The sequence below is a fragment of the Ovis canadensis genome, chromosome 13 (genome assembly GCF_042477335.2).
Source record: "Ovis canadensis isolate MfBH-ARS-UI-01 breed Bighorn chromosome 13, ARS-UI_OviCan_v2, whole genome shotgun sequence".
In the NCBI taxonomy this organism is placed as follows: domain Eukaryota; kingdom Metazoa; phylum Chordata; class Mammalia; order Artiodactyla; family Bovidae; genus Ovis; species Ovis canadensis.
Genome location: NC_091257.1, coordinates 41,299,303 through 41,314,751, shown reverse-complemented (window position 1 = coordinate 41,314,751; position 15,449 = coordinate 41,299,303). Strand labels below are relative to the sequence as shown.

At 37.3% G+C, this 15,449-nt stretch overlaps 1 protein-coding gene across 1 annotated transcript in view; it reads right to left on the bottom strand.

The window, feature by feature from the left end:
• Positions 1–15,449, bottom strand: part of MYO3A (myosin IIIA) — a 170,732-nt gene that overhangs the window by 26,907 nt on the left and 128,376 nt on the right. Inside the window, exons 24-29 of the mRNA XM_069548854.1 lie at positions 13,456–13,535; positions 12,063–12,140; positions 8,680–8,885; positions 5,027–5,138; positions 1,905–2,067; positions 218–341 (exon numbers count right to left, since the gene is read on the bottom strand). Of these exons, the coding sequence (XP_069404955.1) occupies positions 218–341; positions 1,905–2,067; positions 5,027–5,138; positions 8,680–8,885; positions 12,063–12,140; positions 13,456–13,535 (763 nt within the window). The remainder of the gene's footprint in view (positions 1–217; positions 342–1,904; positions 2,068–5,026; positions 5,139–8,679; positions 8,886–12,062; positions 12,141–13,455; positions 13,536–15,449) is intronic.

Sequence of the window (15,449 nt, the reverse complement as noted above, 5' to 3'; positions counted from 1 at the left end):
TTTTTAAGAAGGAAAGTGTGGTCATTGGAATGAAATGCCAACAAACTCTCAAATAGAATAAAGGACACAGAAGTAGTCACGGGGTGTCCACTGACATTTGATGCCTCACTGTTAGGAACCCGGTTAGGTATGAGAAAGACCGTGGGCTTTATTTCATGACTTTCCAGTGTGAAAAATCTATAATGTCAAGACAGTATAAGAATGAATATTATTTTACCTTTTATTTGCAAAGTTTTTCTTGTAGTCACATTCCTGGTCTTGAGCCTGAATGGTTTTTACTGCTGCGTTTTTTGTGTTAACAATTTCCTTCCTTTGTTTCCTGGCTAGATGGCCTCTTGCCGCTGAAACATACAAAGCCCAGAGTAATGTTAATTATAATACATAATAAATATTACTTCAATGGGTAGAAACAAATGAGTTTTGACCATCAATGTCAAAGAGGAAAATGAAATTAAAGACTGCATATAGAATAGGTTCGTAAAAAATATGGGACTCATTAACAAGACTGTTTCAGATGACAAGCTTTAGCAAGAAAATAATTAAAGTACCTTTCATGTTAAGGGGAGTATTAATATGAAACTAAAATGATAGAGATGACCTCAGCTGATGAAAAAGACAAAATGGACTCACTCGTTTATTTAAAATCTGCTGATGTTTATGTTCCTTTCATTTTTGCCATGTTCAAACTATTCATGGGAGAAAACCCCTATTATCTAAGTACATGGCTTGGAACTTTTGGCCAATTATCTTTAGAGCCAGATATATTTCAAAATTCAGATTTAAAGTTTCAAAAAAAATTTTAGAAAAGTAATTCAGGACAAATTAATATATATTCGGTAACATTCCCCATGGTGATTCAGCATTCCATAATCAAACACATGATTATTTTGCCAGAAAAACACATAATTGTTACTAACTGGGATGAATAAAGGCCTATGAACATTAGGTCATGTTTCACTTTCAACTGAGTTATGAAAAATCTCTTTTCTCAGTGTTTTATGAAGTTTGGAATTGAGGATAAAGAATTAAATCTCAGTTACAGGGTTTTCATTTTTGATGACCCAGTGAGTCATCAAAAGGGCTTAAAAGCTGATGAGCTTTTACAGATTGACAGAAGTGGACCTCGAATCTCTTGAATGTTAGTCAGCTGCTCTGCCCACCATGGTAGTGTTCTTCAGAATGTAGGTTGCAAATAAATGGTGGATCATAAAATTGATTTACTGGGCCAAATCTAGCATCTAGAAATGAAATGGAATAAATCAGAATAGAAAACTATCAGAGTGCATTGTGCATAGTATGTATATTGGGTTACAGAGTAAAATACACTTCTTATTATGGATATTTAGTTGAAAGTCTTTAAAAGATACTGAATCAAGCCATGCTGGAGTCTAAATTTTGCTTCTTATAGAAAAACAGAAAGTGACATCCAAACTCTATTAATATGTTTAATAAAAACTTGTGAAATATGACTATAAATATTCTTTCCCTATGGCTAATAGAAAGAAATGGATGCCCTTTAACAAAATGAGATTTCATTAATTTGTCAAAAAGTATGGCAAGTGTAACCTTTGGAATAAAATAGGGAAAATGAGATTGTCCAATGGGTTATAATAATATGATTCTTGAAATGTACAATTAATTCAGTATCTTGCACAATAGGTCAATTGTGTTTCATTGTGACAGCAAATTTAAAAATTATTCTGTTTAAAACAAAACATTTATTCAGATATTAAAAGTGTCAATCTCTAAAACAACCATTCAGATTTAATACAGAGAAAATATCAATTGAAATTAAATACAAAACCTACGTAAGACTGGAGGTTTGTAAGTAAGATTTGATTTCATGCCTATATCTAAACATAGCGTTATATTTTGTTACACAGTGAGGTGCTCTGAGTGGTTACCTGATTGTATTATTATAGCACTCTCTTTCCTTTTCTCCTGTAATTTTTGGTATCTTCTTGAACCCAAGAATCCTCTGACACAGGCTTGAATCAAAATCAGCTTGTCAATGGCTTCCTTTCGCATTAAATTTAACTGTTCCACATGATAATACTTAAGGAACACCTTAAAAGAATTAAAATAAAATGCAAATAAAACTATGGCATGCAGGTATGAAACAGTCATGTGCTCAGAAGACCAGATTATGTTTAAAATATTTTTTTGACTTTGGAAATCACTATCTGTTGCTTCTTTGGCCTAGATGTTGCTATTACCTTATAGATTTTTATGTTTGAAGACAGTCCCTCTTTGAGGTCGAAAAGAGTCTGACATGACTGAACGACCAACACTTTCACTGTCACATAGTTTAACAATCATACTGGTTCTTTGCAATAGGTATCCAGCTTTTGTTGGATGGCCCAGTATGAGTGGAAGATATCAAACTCTTTCATCAAAGTTTTAGCAACAGATACTCTGGACAAAGCTAATTTTTATACTATTTTGAAAGGAAACAATTAAACTCCCCAAACTTAAAAATTCTTACAAACCTATTTGTAAGAGAGAGGACAATTATAGTTATAGGAGCTCAGTCACCAGTTGCTTACTGAGACCTATGCTATATACTTTTCTGCAAGGATACCAGGGGCACTTTCTGCAAGGATACCAGGGGCATTGCCTTCAGGGGCTCACAGAGTTGTCAGTGGAGAGACTAAGGCAGAGAGAGGGTCCCATGGAGAATGAACAACTTTCTCCCTGGACCCAGTGGCCACTGTAAAGACCGGAGGGCTGATTTTCAATGATTCTAAAATCAAAATGAATGGAAGCAACAGGGGAACCTGAAGACTTGGAGTTGTTCTCAGCTAAGAGCTTTTAGCCTCCCCCAGGAAACAGGAAGGTATATTTTTTCTTTTAATGGTTGAGTGTATTAATGAAAATCACCTCAAAGAGAGTTGATTGAATCCACTAAGAAAGTCACTTAAATTCAAATTTAAGAGCTGAGTCATGAGACCTGGTGACCCTGACTATAGAACTCTCCCAGTACTTTGAAGCTTGGCACCAAGGGCCAACAGTTTAACATTACAGGTCTTGACTGAATTTAGTTTTAATTTCTACAAGACTCTAGACCTTAATATATTTAGTCCATTCTACTGTTGACAATTCATTTAAAATTCAATCTATCTAAAAAGGTCATTTTTTTTTTTTGCATAACATTAGAAATGTTCTTATATTGTATCCATCCTAATGAGTTGGAAAAGGTGAAGTGGAAAAATACAAATAGCTTTAAAATGCTACCTAAATATCATGAAAAACTGGAACTGCAAAGGCCTTTTTACAAGTTAAAACCCCATTTGAAGTTAGGCATGTGTTTCAGACCATAAATCATGAGATTTCAGCCCGAAAAATTCATCTTTGTGAGAATCTGAAAGAACATGGTGTGAGAAAAATACAGATTAAAAAATATCTTTCTAATGCTCAGAAATTACCCTCACTAAATACTAAGGTAAATATAGACTCCTGAATATGGAATATGGGCTTCCTTGATAGCTTAGTTGGTAAAGAATCCACCTGCAATGTGGGAGACCCTGGTTCAATTCCAATGGGAAGATCCGAGAGAGAAGGGATAGGCTACCCACTCCAGTATTCCTGGGCGTCCCCTGTGGCTCAGTTGGTAAAGAATCTGCCCGTAATGCGGGAGACCTGGGTTTGATCCCTGGCTTGGGAAGATCCCCTGGAGATGGGAAAGGCTACTCACTCCAGTATTCTGGCCTGGAGAATTCCTTGGACTGCTTAGTCCATGGGGTCACAAAGAGTTGGACATGACTGAGCAACTTTCACATCACTGAATATGGAGAACACTCAGTATAAGGTAAAACACTTAAACATTCCCTAAATTTTTACAGGACTAACTTGTCTTTTTAAAAATTAATTTTTATGGGAGTATAGTTGATTTACAATGTTGTATTAGTTCTTGCTGTACAGCAAAGTGAATCAGTTACAAGAAAGGCAAACATCATATGATATTGCTTATATGTGGAATTTAAAAAATATAGTACAAATGAACTTATTCACAAAACAGAAATAGAGTCACAGATGTAGAAAACTAATAGCTATTAAGGAGGAAATGAGTGGGGGGATAAATTAGGAGACTGAGATTGACAAATAGATACTACTATCTGTAAAACAGATAACTAACAGGCCTAAATTTTCTCATCTGAACATTATGAAAATCCTAACTTTTCATCTGCACATTATGAAAATCCTGTCCCACACCTCCTGCAGCTAATACAAATTTCTTGGAAAATGTAGAGTTTCAGTCCACATCTATGGTGTGGCTGATAGCAGTTATGCTTGAGTGGTCAATCTGAGTACATCTGCCTTAGCTTGGCTCTTTCTCCTTCCTCCCCAGTGATACATTTAGTGTCCTCCCAGGACCGGCACCATGTTTTATCTCCTTATCTCCATCTTGTTTGTAACGCTCTGAGGATATCTGAGAAGCAAATGCATCCTTTTTCCAAGAACCCATCTGTCTTACTTCCATATTCAAAATGGATTATGATTTTGTACTTCATTCTTTAAGGGATTAAATAAGCTAAGATCTCATAGGCTCTCAAATTTGATCCATAAACATTCCAGTATCCAAATCCTATAGTGAGTCTAGTAATAACATTTCACTCCAGATAAATTTCAAGTTTACAACAGAAACAGATTTGAGAATTAGGAAAAAAATAAAAACAGAATCCTACTGAATTCATTATGATTTTCAACAGCTTTCTGACTATATTTGGTGGTAATAAAACAGAGAAAATAAAAAATTTTCTAGACTCGTACGTTCCAGCCTTTTGGGGATAAATCTTCAAGATATATTTTTCTTGAATTTATTAAAAGAAATCTGTATGAGAGCAAAATATTTAATTCTGCTGAAGAAAGAAACCTTTATGAATTTATCAATTTTCTTTCCCTATTACAAGCTAGAGATTCTATAACATGAAAAGCCATGATATTTTCTATCATTGCAATATGTAATTTTCCATATGTCCACTATAAGTATTACTTTTTTTCCTTGAAAATTACATGAAAACATTACTTTGGTTTTCCCAAGAGCCCAGTTATCAAGACCAGCTTTTTCCAAAATGGCGGCACACGTGTCAGGGCTCAACGGAGGCTGTTCACACCACTTGTAGCAGAGAATCTGGTACCTTTGAAAGGGAGAAAGGGCTGGTTAGTATTTCATAAAAGTTCAGAGTCTCAGGAGCCTAGTGGGTCCTTCAGGCTTCTTAGAACAATTCTTCAGTAAACTGAATTCCAGACTGACTACTTGCGTAATTTGTGTTTTTCACTTCAGTGATTCCTTTTCAATGTATGATCTTTCAGTGATAAAAAGCCTTTGCCGGTTTTTTTTTCCATCCTAATCCTAAGTGTTCTTTCCTTGTGTCCCCAACATTCCCTTCCCACCCTGGCCTCCCATTTTTCCTTCTCCCTCTCGGTCTCTTCAGCAGGCCTCATATTGAGACTTGCTGCTTAAATGTTAGATTTTTCTGAGTTCTGTTTCTTTCTAAGCTCTGTCCATATGTGTCTCATCTACATGCACGGCTCTGACTGTTCCCTATATGTGATGATTCCTATATATACATCCTCAGCCCTGTTTTCATAAACAGGAAACACATTACTCCTGGCTGCCTGCTAGACACCCCACCTGCTTATCCCACAGACACTTTAGACTCAGCAAAATGCATCACATTTTCTTTCTTCTGCTAGTGCCTATCTCCGAGAATGATGTCAACCCTTCTTAAAAGTGAAAGTTGCTCAGTCGTGTCTGACTCTTTGCGACCTCATGGACCATAGAGTCCATGGAATTCTCCGGGCCAGAATACTGAAGTGGCTAGCCTTTCCCTTCTCCAGGGGATCTTCCCAACCCAGGGATTGAACCCAGGTCTCCTGCATTGCAGGTGGATTCTTTACCCTTCTTAAAAAGGCTCTAAAACAGGGAATCTGCACGTCATCCTAGATTCTCCCCTATTCTTCACTCACTGTATCCAACCAGCTTGTGCTTTGTTGTGCTTCTTAATTTAAAGCCAACATACTGATTCTACTTTGTTTTTATGAGTTCACTTCAAGGTTTATATGGTGGCATTTGAGACCAGAGCACAGGCGGTATTAAGTAATTTGGGGAGTTTGGGACTGAAGCAAAAATAATAATGAAGATAGTCATAGCTGAAATGTACTGTCCACATTTGGTTCTATCTGTAGCCTTCCTAAATATTGCATCATTCAGTGCTCATAACCACCTATACAGTAGATGTTAACTAACATCATCACCCTTATCCGCAGAAGGGAAGACTGAAGCCCGAATGTTACTCAAGTGATGCTGAACAAGGTCACACGTTTAGTATAAGTGGCAGAACTGGGATTCAAATCTGGATTTTCTCACTTTAAGGCATGTGCACTTCTCCCTTCGCTATATTCTATTTGTGTTAGAGCTCTGAAAGCCAAACAATTGTGCATCGGTGACTGGTAGAAAAATAGATCCAACTTCAGTAGCTTTTTAGTATAATATAAGGGCTCATTAGAAATAACTACAGTAAAACCCCAGTGTCTTGTGCAAAGTAAGTTAATGTTGTGTGTCTTCCTTTAGGATTATCTCTTTGTCACACAACAGAAGAGTTTATCCATAACAGAACAGACAAAGGGTCTGATGATTTTACATCTTACAAGGCGGGTTAATCAAACGATAAGGCTGGACAGGGAGGGTTATTTAGTCCTATTTACACCTCCACAGGGCCTTTTCAAACTGTCCTGCCTTCCTAAGAGTCTATGCCAATTCAGATGACAGTTTTCAAACTTGTGACAGAGAAAAGGCTTATTAGCCTTTATTTCTGGAGCTTTCTAGATTCAGAACAACTATTCACATGTTCTCCAGAAATTTAGTTTTTTCCCTTATTCACTTATCATGTAGTAGTTTGCTATTCTATAATAGCATGGGATTGGAAACATATTTAAAAACTTATTCTCACTTCTGACCTTCCAAATAAGTAATGCTCAATCGCTCAGTCATGTCCAACTCTTTGCAACTCCATGAACTGTAGCCCGCCAGGTTACTCTGTCCATAGGATTCTCCAGGCAAGAATACTGGAGTGGGTTGCCATTTCCATCTCCAAAATAAGTAATACAATACATCAACTACAAAATCATCAAGAAAATAGGTTCAGCTCTTCGAGAGTCCATGTTGTAAAACCATGGATAGTTTTGAAACTATTGGTTTAGTCTAGCATTCAGGGCTCTCTCTTCATAACATTAACCTGATCAGTTTTCCCATTTGATCCCATCTTTATCACTCCTGTCACTTCACTAACACACACTGCTGAACCAGTCTCACCCATGTCCCTCTGGTTTTTGGAGCACCAACCTGTACACAGAGATGGCCCCTTCCTGTCTTCTCCACAAACCATGCCCCCCACCAGATCTCAGTGCAGCGCTTTTTCTTGATATTCTCTCTTATCAGCCTTCATGGAGATCATCCTTCACTTTACTAAACTCTTACACTACAAACCATCTCTTTGGATCTTGGTATTTATTACCCTGCACTGTTTACTAACTTTCCACGTCTATGGCTCTGAGAATCCTAACTGGATTGTTCATTCTTGAGGACCAAGTAAGTGTTACAATTCACTGTCTTCCAGACTAGATGTGACAGTGAAAGTGTTAGTCGCTTAGTCGTGTTTGACTCTTTGCGACCCCATGGACTGCAGCCTGGGGGCTCCTCTAGGAATACTGGAGTGGGGATAGCCATTCCCTTCTCCAGGGGATCTTCCCAAACAGGGATCAAACCTGGGTCTCCTGCATTGCAGGCAGATTCTTTACTGTCTGGGCCACGAGACTAGATACAAGTAGAGAAATCAAAAAAGGGGATTCCTTGGCAGTCCAGTGGTTAGGACTCAATGCCTACACTGCAGGGGGCGTGGGTTCAATCTCTAGTCGGGGAACTAAGATCCTCCATGGCACATAGCTAAAAAGTAAATAAATATGCTGTCTCATTTAACATCACAAATAACCTTGTGAAACAGGTACCGTACAAAAAGAAAAAAATGGACTTAAAATTATTTTTAAAATATTAATCTAAATTAAGTTAATTCCAGTATATTCAAAGTACATAATTGCTCTTTTAGCTGTTGAACTTCACCTTAAAAAATCTATAAGCCACATTTAAGGTCTATTGAGTCTTAAAAAAAGTATAGATAATCACAACTTCCTTTTGATTTCTAATATACTAAAGGTTGGTTATGTGCTTACAATACAATAAAGAAAAAAAAATTCACTGTCTTCCATAGTATTTAGCATAATGCCTTGTGTATAAAAATAGTCACTGAAGTTTAAGGGTACTTCTCTTAAGATTATATTAACGTTATTTATATTGATAGTTGAGCAAGTTAAAGATGAACTCTTTAGAAAAATGAAAAGTGTGATGATAAGGTCAAATTTTAATTTGCAATTTGAAACTCAAGAACATGTGGGTTACCTGCTTTCGTGTATAGAATGGAGAATTTCCCTATATTACCTGGGTCTCCCAGCTGACAACAGACAGTTCCAGCCCCTATTAAGAGTTACCTTCTCTTTGGATACACAATCACTTTCGTGCCTTCTTTCTAGAACATCTGAGTCATTCTCTTTCTGTTTCCTATCATTCTCCTCAAGAATTTTTATACAAAATGTCCAAGGAAACTTAAAAAGAAGTTCACACACCGTTTTATAAAGTTGGCAAAAAGTATCCGATGTGAATATCCCAGCCTTCGGATTCTTGCTGTTTCCAGAATGCCCGTGTAGCGAAGCTGGAGCACAACCTTTTCTTTGTCATATTTTCTTGCCTGACGTTCACTGTTTGGCTTGATGCAGCGGACGAAGTGAGGTTGGCCGACCACCATTTTAGATAACAAATCCATCAGAGAATACTGTAATTTGCAACAAATATAAAATTCCCAGCATAGCATATAGACACTTAGCAGCCTGCACATCTTTCTTTTAATTATAAGAATCAAATCTGAAAATTTAGTGTTATACAGTAATATATAATTTTTATTAATGCATTTAATTAACATATGCATTAATAAAATTGTATTTATTGTATATATTTTAAAACATACTATATTTATGATATTTACTATTAAAAATGTAGAAGCAATAGCTAGGAATGTACATATTAAAAGGTTTCCTGTAAATTCTTAAGGCAACTTTAATTAATAGATAATATTGTTTTCTCTTACCACAACTTTTATTAATAGGCTTAATTAACATGAAAATGTTACATATTAATTTCAAGGCTGGTGCTTGGGACTGGAAAGGCCCTGAATATTATTTTTGATATAGTGTGTTTGGAAGTAATTATATCCTCTCAGGGAAACTTGACGAATTTCAATATTTAGGCACACAATTTGGTTTCCTCCTTATACTATTAATTTCCTTGTCTAGCTCTTTTTTTTTTTTTTCTAAGAAAGTACAAAGTCCTTGTCAGTTATCAAGGACTGAGAAGTTAATACACTTTAATATATAAGACACAGTTATTCATGTGTGTGCTAAATCACACACACACAGTTACGAGTGTGTGTGCTACGTCACTTCAGCCATGTCTGACTCTTTGAGATCCCATGGACTGTAACCCACCAGGCTCCCCTGTCCAAAGGATTCTCCAGGCAAGAATACTGGATTTGGTTGCCATGCCCTTCCCCAGGGAAGACACAGTTATGAAAACAAGCAAATCCATTAGGTACTCAGGTACTCTAATCTGCTCTGGTTTGATGATTTTCTTATTTTAGAAATATTTTAATCAGACAGATATGAAAACTGTCTTCTGCAGCAATACTTTATTAACCAGCAGCCAATTGCTGGATAGCCAGCAACACAGTAGGATAATCATGGTTCAACTAAAAGTGGAATCTCAGAAAACTAGTGAGAAATGGAATATTTCCTGCCATACCAGTACACAAAGGATGTCACAGTCATTAGCAATTGCAGCCACCACTGATGGTGAGCTGGCGAGCCCTGAGGAACTCAGGAAGGAAAAAACACCTGCCATTTAGCAGCCATCAGACTGTAGCCACTCCCTACAGTAAGTCATGAGAACATTCAAGATGTGAATATACAGAATATTGGCCCCAGATAGGTGAAGTGCATATCAAAGGAATAGTTTCAGTGAACCCAGACTCTCGCATCTTCCTATACACAGAATAGCGCTAAATTCCTCAACTTCAGATATCCAGTGTTCTTTATTTAACAATAATCTTTTGATGTTCAGACTACCTGCCCTTTGTTGGAAAACTTCTATTTACCCTGGCTCTCTCCTCGTCTCTTCAGAGCAGTTCTCTCAGCCTTGAAGTCCTAAAAATTCCCATTGAATAAAGCATAACTCTCAACTTTTAGGTTGTGAATATTTTTAAAGTCAACTCCAGTATGTCAAAGACCAGGATCACAACTGTTGAATATACGGACAGAGACAGCTGTTGCTAGCTGAATCTCCTTTACTGATGGACATTTCAAGCCTGGGTGATGAAGCCAGTGCAAACTAAATCTTAGAACTGGGTAACTGACAAAGCACTGGATTTGCATGGCTTCTTCATGGGCACTGAGACCCAATTGTGAGCTTCTTCAAACAGCTGGGCTCTGACACTATGGGGGCCTTTTCATTACATTTCTTTGTAATGAAAGTGAGTAATGCAAGTGACTCACTCTCTAAAGTGAGTCATGATCACTTTAGTCCCACATCTTTCAGGCACTAGAGATACAAGTTTGATGGACATGTCTGCTGGCATTCTGAGCAAGAGCTCCCTGAAACTTTGGCATCGGAGTTTCTTAGGGACCAAGGCAGAGTGCTACATTATGCTCATCCTCTGCAGAATGAAAAATAACTGAAAATATGTTACATACTGTGTGGAACAGATACATATGTTACATACTTAGAATATATTACATACTATATGGAATATATCCATTTTCACTGCAGCCTGAGGTACAAAACAACTTTATGAATGAATGGTTTAACATACACACAGTGTTTAATGTCAACAACAGTGATATGGTAATAGTCTTGCATAACTCACTTAAAGCAAAAGAAATAATCTGGCTGTAAATACTCTCATTCAGCTGTGCTGGAGCCTGCTCTAAGGTGGATGTACCTGAAGCAAATGAGATATTCAGCATATAAATGCATGAGGTGATACTTAAAGGTGATTAAGCACACACAGTCTGCTACAAGCTTAGGACCTGAAAAAATATTTAATAAAGCTACCCAGTTATTTTTAAAAAGTATTTCATGACTCTGTTGAGAATTGGATTTATTCATTGAACACAGAGTAAATTTAACCCAATTTCCTCCTCTCCCTCCATGTTACATGGAATCAATATTTTCTAAGTTTTAGGTGGTATCTTATTCATTTTCATTGCCTGGTTAATTACCATTTCATCAGAAGATATAAACAAGACCAGGAACCAGTAATGAAGACAGGGTAGGTTCTCCAGCACACAGAGAGAACAAAGGGCTTCTTAACTTAGCTATCTCCTATCTTGTCCCAGGAAGAAAAGTCACCCTGATTCCACACTGAGGTCACAGTGAATCACTTCCTTGGCCCGTTACTGTGTTTCCCTGGTGGCCCTGCTCTTTGCCCCATGTCTACACTGGTTCTATTTTTCTCTTGAGGTTTTCAGCTCGTCCAGGCAAAGGGAGGTATTGATGGAGATGAATGTTTGACCCTGTTCCATCTGTCTGTCCACCCTAAGATCATCCAGGGCTTGAAGAAAGATTGATGGATATCATATCATTGAATGATAAACCTTTTTAGGCTTTATTCTAGTGAAAACGTGCTTGGTTCTATGGAAAAATTGTAACCAAGCTATGGACCTCCCTTAAGACTGATCTAGTATACAATAATTTTATCAATAAAATGCCAAAGTAAACCAATCCATAGGTTTTTGACAATACCTAATATATCCTATATCTAACAGATAGTAAATGAAATACAACAAAAATTCTTCTTTGCTAATAGCATTCTGATATTTGTTACTTACTTTTAACTGGCAACTCTCATTTAGAATAAATAACATGCTTAAGCACAACACATCATAATGTCATATCTTACTCTAAAATAGGATGCAACTGTTTGTGTTTTCATGTTGGTCGTCTCTCTGGCGTGACGAGTGGCTTCTCCAGTTTCACCCTAAGACCAAGAAAGACAGTGATGCTTCAGCATCTGTTGTACTTTACGATCTACAGGGAGCACGTGGAACCTTCCTTAGTCTGCCCTTTCACATACTTAAAATGACAAAATGCTGAATTTTTACTTTAAAGTAATTGTTTACTTTGAGATTGTCATTCTCATTGGGACTTTAATCAGTTTTCCATGGGATGTGAGTATCTCTGACTTTCAGTTCAGTTCAGTCGCTCAGTTGTATTCAACTCCTTTCAACCCCATGAATCGCAGCACTCCAGGCCTCCCTGTCCATTACCAACTCCCAGAGTTCACTCAAACCCATGTCCATCGAGTTGGTGATGCCATCCAGCCATCTCATCCTCTGTCATTCCCTTCTCTTCCTACCCTCAATCCCTCCCAGCTTCAGAGTCCTTTCCAATGAGTCAACTCTTTACATGAGGTGGCCAAAGTACTGGAGTTTCAGCTTTAGCATCAGTCCTTCCAATGAACACCCAGGACTGATCTCCTTTAGAATGGACTGGTTGGATCTCCTTGCAGTCCAAGGGACTCTCAAGAGTCTTCTCCAACACCACAGTTCAAAAGCATCAATTCTTCGGAGCTCAGCTTTCTTCACAGTCCAACTCTCACATCCATACATGACCACTGGAAAAACCACAGCCTTGACTAGATGGACCTTTGTTGGCAAAGTAATGTCTCTGCTTTTGAATATGCTAGGTTGGTCATAACTTTCCTTCCAAGGAGTAAGCATCTTTTAATTTCATGGCTGCAGTCACCATCTGCAGTGATTTTGGAGCCCCCCAAAATAAAGTCTGACACTGTTTCTCCTGTTTCCCTATCTATTTCCCATGAAGTGATGGGACCAGATGCCATGATCTTCGTTTTCTGAATGTTGAGCTTTAAGCCAACTTTTTTACTCTCCTCTTTCACTTTCATCAAGAGGCTTTTTAGTTCCTCTTCACTTTCTGCCATAAGGGTGGTGTCATCTGCATATCTGAGGTTATTGATATTTCTCCCGGCAATCTTGATTCCAACTTGTGCTTCTTCCAGCCCAGCATTTCTCTGACTTTAGATAATACATATTTAGTTGGTCTTGGAGTAACATTTAAACTAATTATAAAAGAGGAGTTTGGACTATATCAGAAATGCATGATTATTTAAGTGACAAGCAGTAATATGAACATAACAGTATCTGTTGAAGTAGAAAAGAAAGATCAAAAAGAGAAAATGAAGGGAAAGGTTATTTAGCCTTCTCATACAAATACTGCCATTGTATGAGGAGGTTAGGTTCTTAGACTTACTGCCATGAAAAACCTTTTCTTACCTTTGTCAGGTTGATTGATTTTTCTGAAGTCCTCATTTGATAGTTTATTATGTTTTTTGTTTGAGAATGTGGCAGATTACCTATGGGAATGTAGAGAAAATTCATAGGCCTTTTAGAATCTTTAATGGCTACAAGGTTTCCTCCACCTGAAAGTTAAAATAAGAATTGCTGGTCCTACAATATAAATACTTGTTTAACTGGTCATTGAGACACTTAGAAATAAAATAATATTACTCAAAAATCTATAACTAGTGTTAAATTCAGAAAAAAGTAAAACTTCCAGCTTAAAAAACAGAAAAAGTTGAGGTAAGAGTTAGATTTCCTTTTACCTGCTACAAGATATGGGGTGATTAGGACAAAGGAAGCAATCTGCTTCTTTGTGTGTGTGTTTTAAATAGCAGCTGAGATTTTGGTTTTTTTTAAGATTTTTTATTTGATGTGGAAAGTCTTTATTGAATTTGTTACAATATTGCTTCTATTTTACTATTTTATTTTTATTTTATTTTTCTATTTTATTACTTCTGTTTTGGTTTCTTTGCCACCAAAGAGGGACCTGGGATCTTAGCTCCCTGATCAGGGATCAAACCTGCAGCCCCTGCTTTGGGAGGTGAAGTCTTAACCACTGGACTGCTAGACAAATTCCCTGAACTTTTCCTTAATGCAAACAATGGGCCTTAAAAATCATATGGATCATTAATTCACATGAAGTAATTATATGCAAATCAAACATGGTTGAGATCAAAGGACATTTTCAACCTAACATTCAGAAATATGTGCCTGGTGCTGGTCTGTATAACTGTACACAATTGAGGTTATAAAAACTTGTGGTGTAGTGAAAATATTATGTCCTTTGAAGCCAGGAAGACCTGGGTTTACATACCAGCTGTAGTTCTTAAATTGTGGATTATTTACTTGGTCTCCGAGCCACAGTGTGAGTCCATAAAATAGGGATGATAAAGCCCACCTCACAGGATTTTGATGGCATGACAGTAGGTCTGGCGTGAGGTAGGTGCCTGGAAATGTTAGCTATTTTTCACTTCTGGCACACCCTTCCCACCTCCCACACCAACCACAGTACACCAACCAACCTACAATCCGTGAGTTTATCATCCTAGGAGAAGTGACTGAAATGTCTCCAGAATTCAGTGTCACTTCAGGAAGACAGTTTTCTTTTGTCCTTTTAGGCAATAAGTAAAGGCTATGTGTTTTGGCAAACCTTTCACTTTTTTTTTTTTCTTTTGTCTTTTGGTGGCTGCAGAAGGTTGGCTCTGACCTAAGGGTGCAGGAAGGAACCCTGTCTGGGCTGTGACTGGCATGCCACTGCTCTGGTCTCATTCCCCTCCCCTCATCACTTCAGGAAAAGCTCTGGGGTGAGAGCATGGCTTTTCTGCTGGGCTGAAACTGCCTCTGCACACGTGCCTCTTGAAATGAGACTCTTTTGGACACAGGTGAGTGGACAGAGATGGTCACCAAGCATTGTCAGAGGGGCAGCTTCAGGAATTATGCTTAGTGGGTTTTTTTTTTTTTTTTTCTGTTTACGATTACCAGGGAAAGTTTTGGAAAAAAAAATTTACTTGGGGAAAAAATGACCACCGACTCAGATTTCTTGGAAGCACGATGAATATACAAAGTGAGAAAAGCACATTAATTAGGATAGACTCATTGCTTTTAAAAATCTGTATTTGAGGGGGTTTCACGATGGGGGACACACGTACACCCATGGCTGATTCATGTTAATGTATCACAAAAACCACTACAATATTGTAATTAGCCTCCAATTAAAATAAATAAATTAATTTTTAAGCCCTATATTTGAAAAGAAGAAATTTTCTTAAATCAATGACTTAAGTTTTCACATTAGAAGTTAGAAAACATAATAAACCCCAAAGGAAAAAGAAGAAAACAATAAGACAAAAGCAAAAAAAAAAAGAAGAAATCAATAAAATAAAATGAAAAATTCAATAGGTAAAATCAATGAAACTATAAGTTGGTTC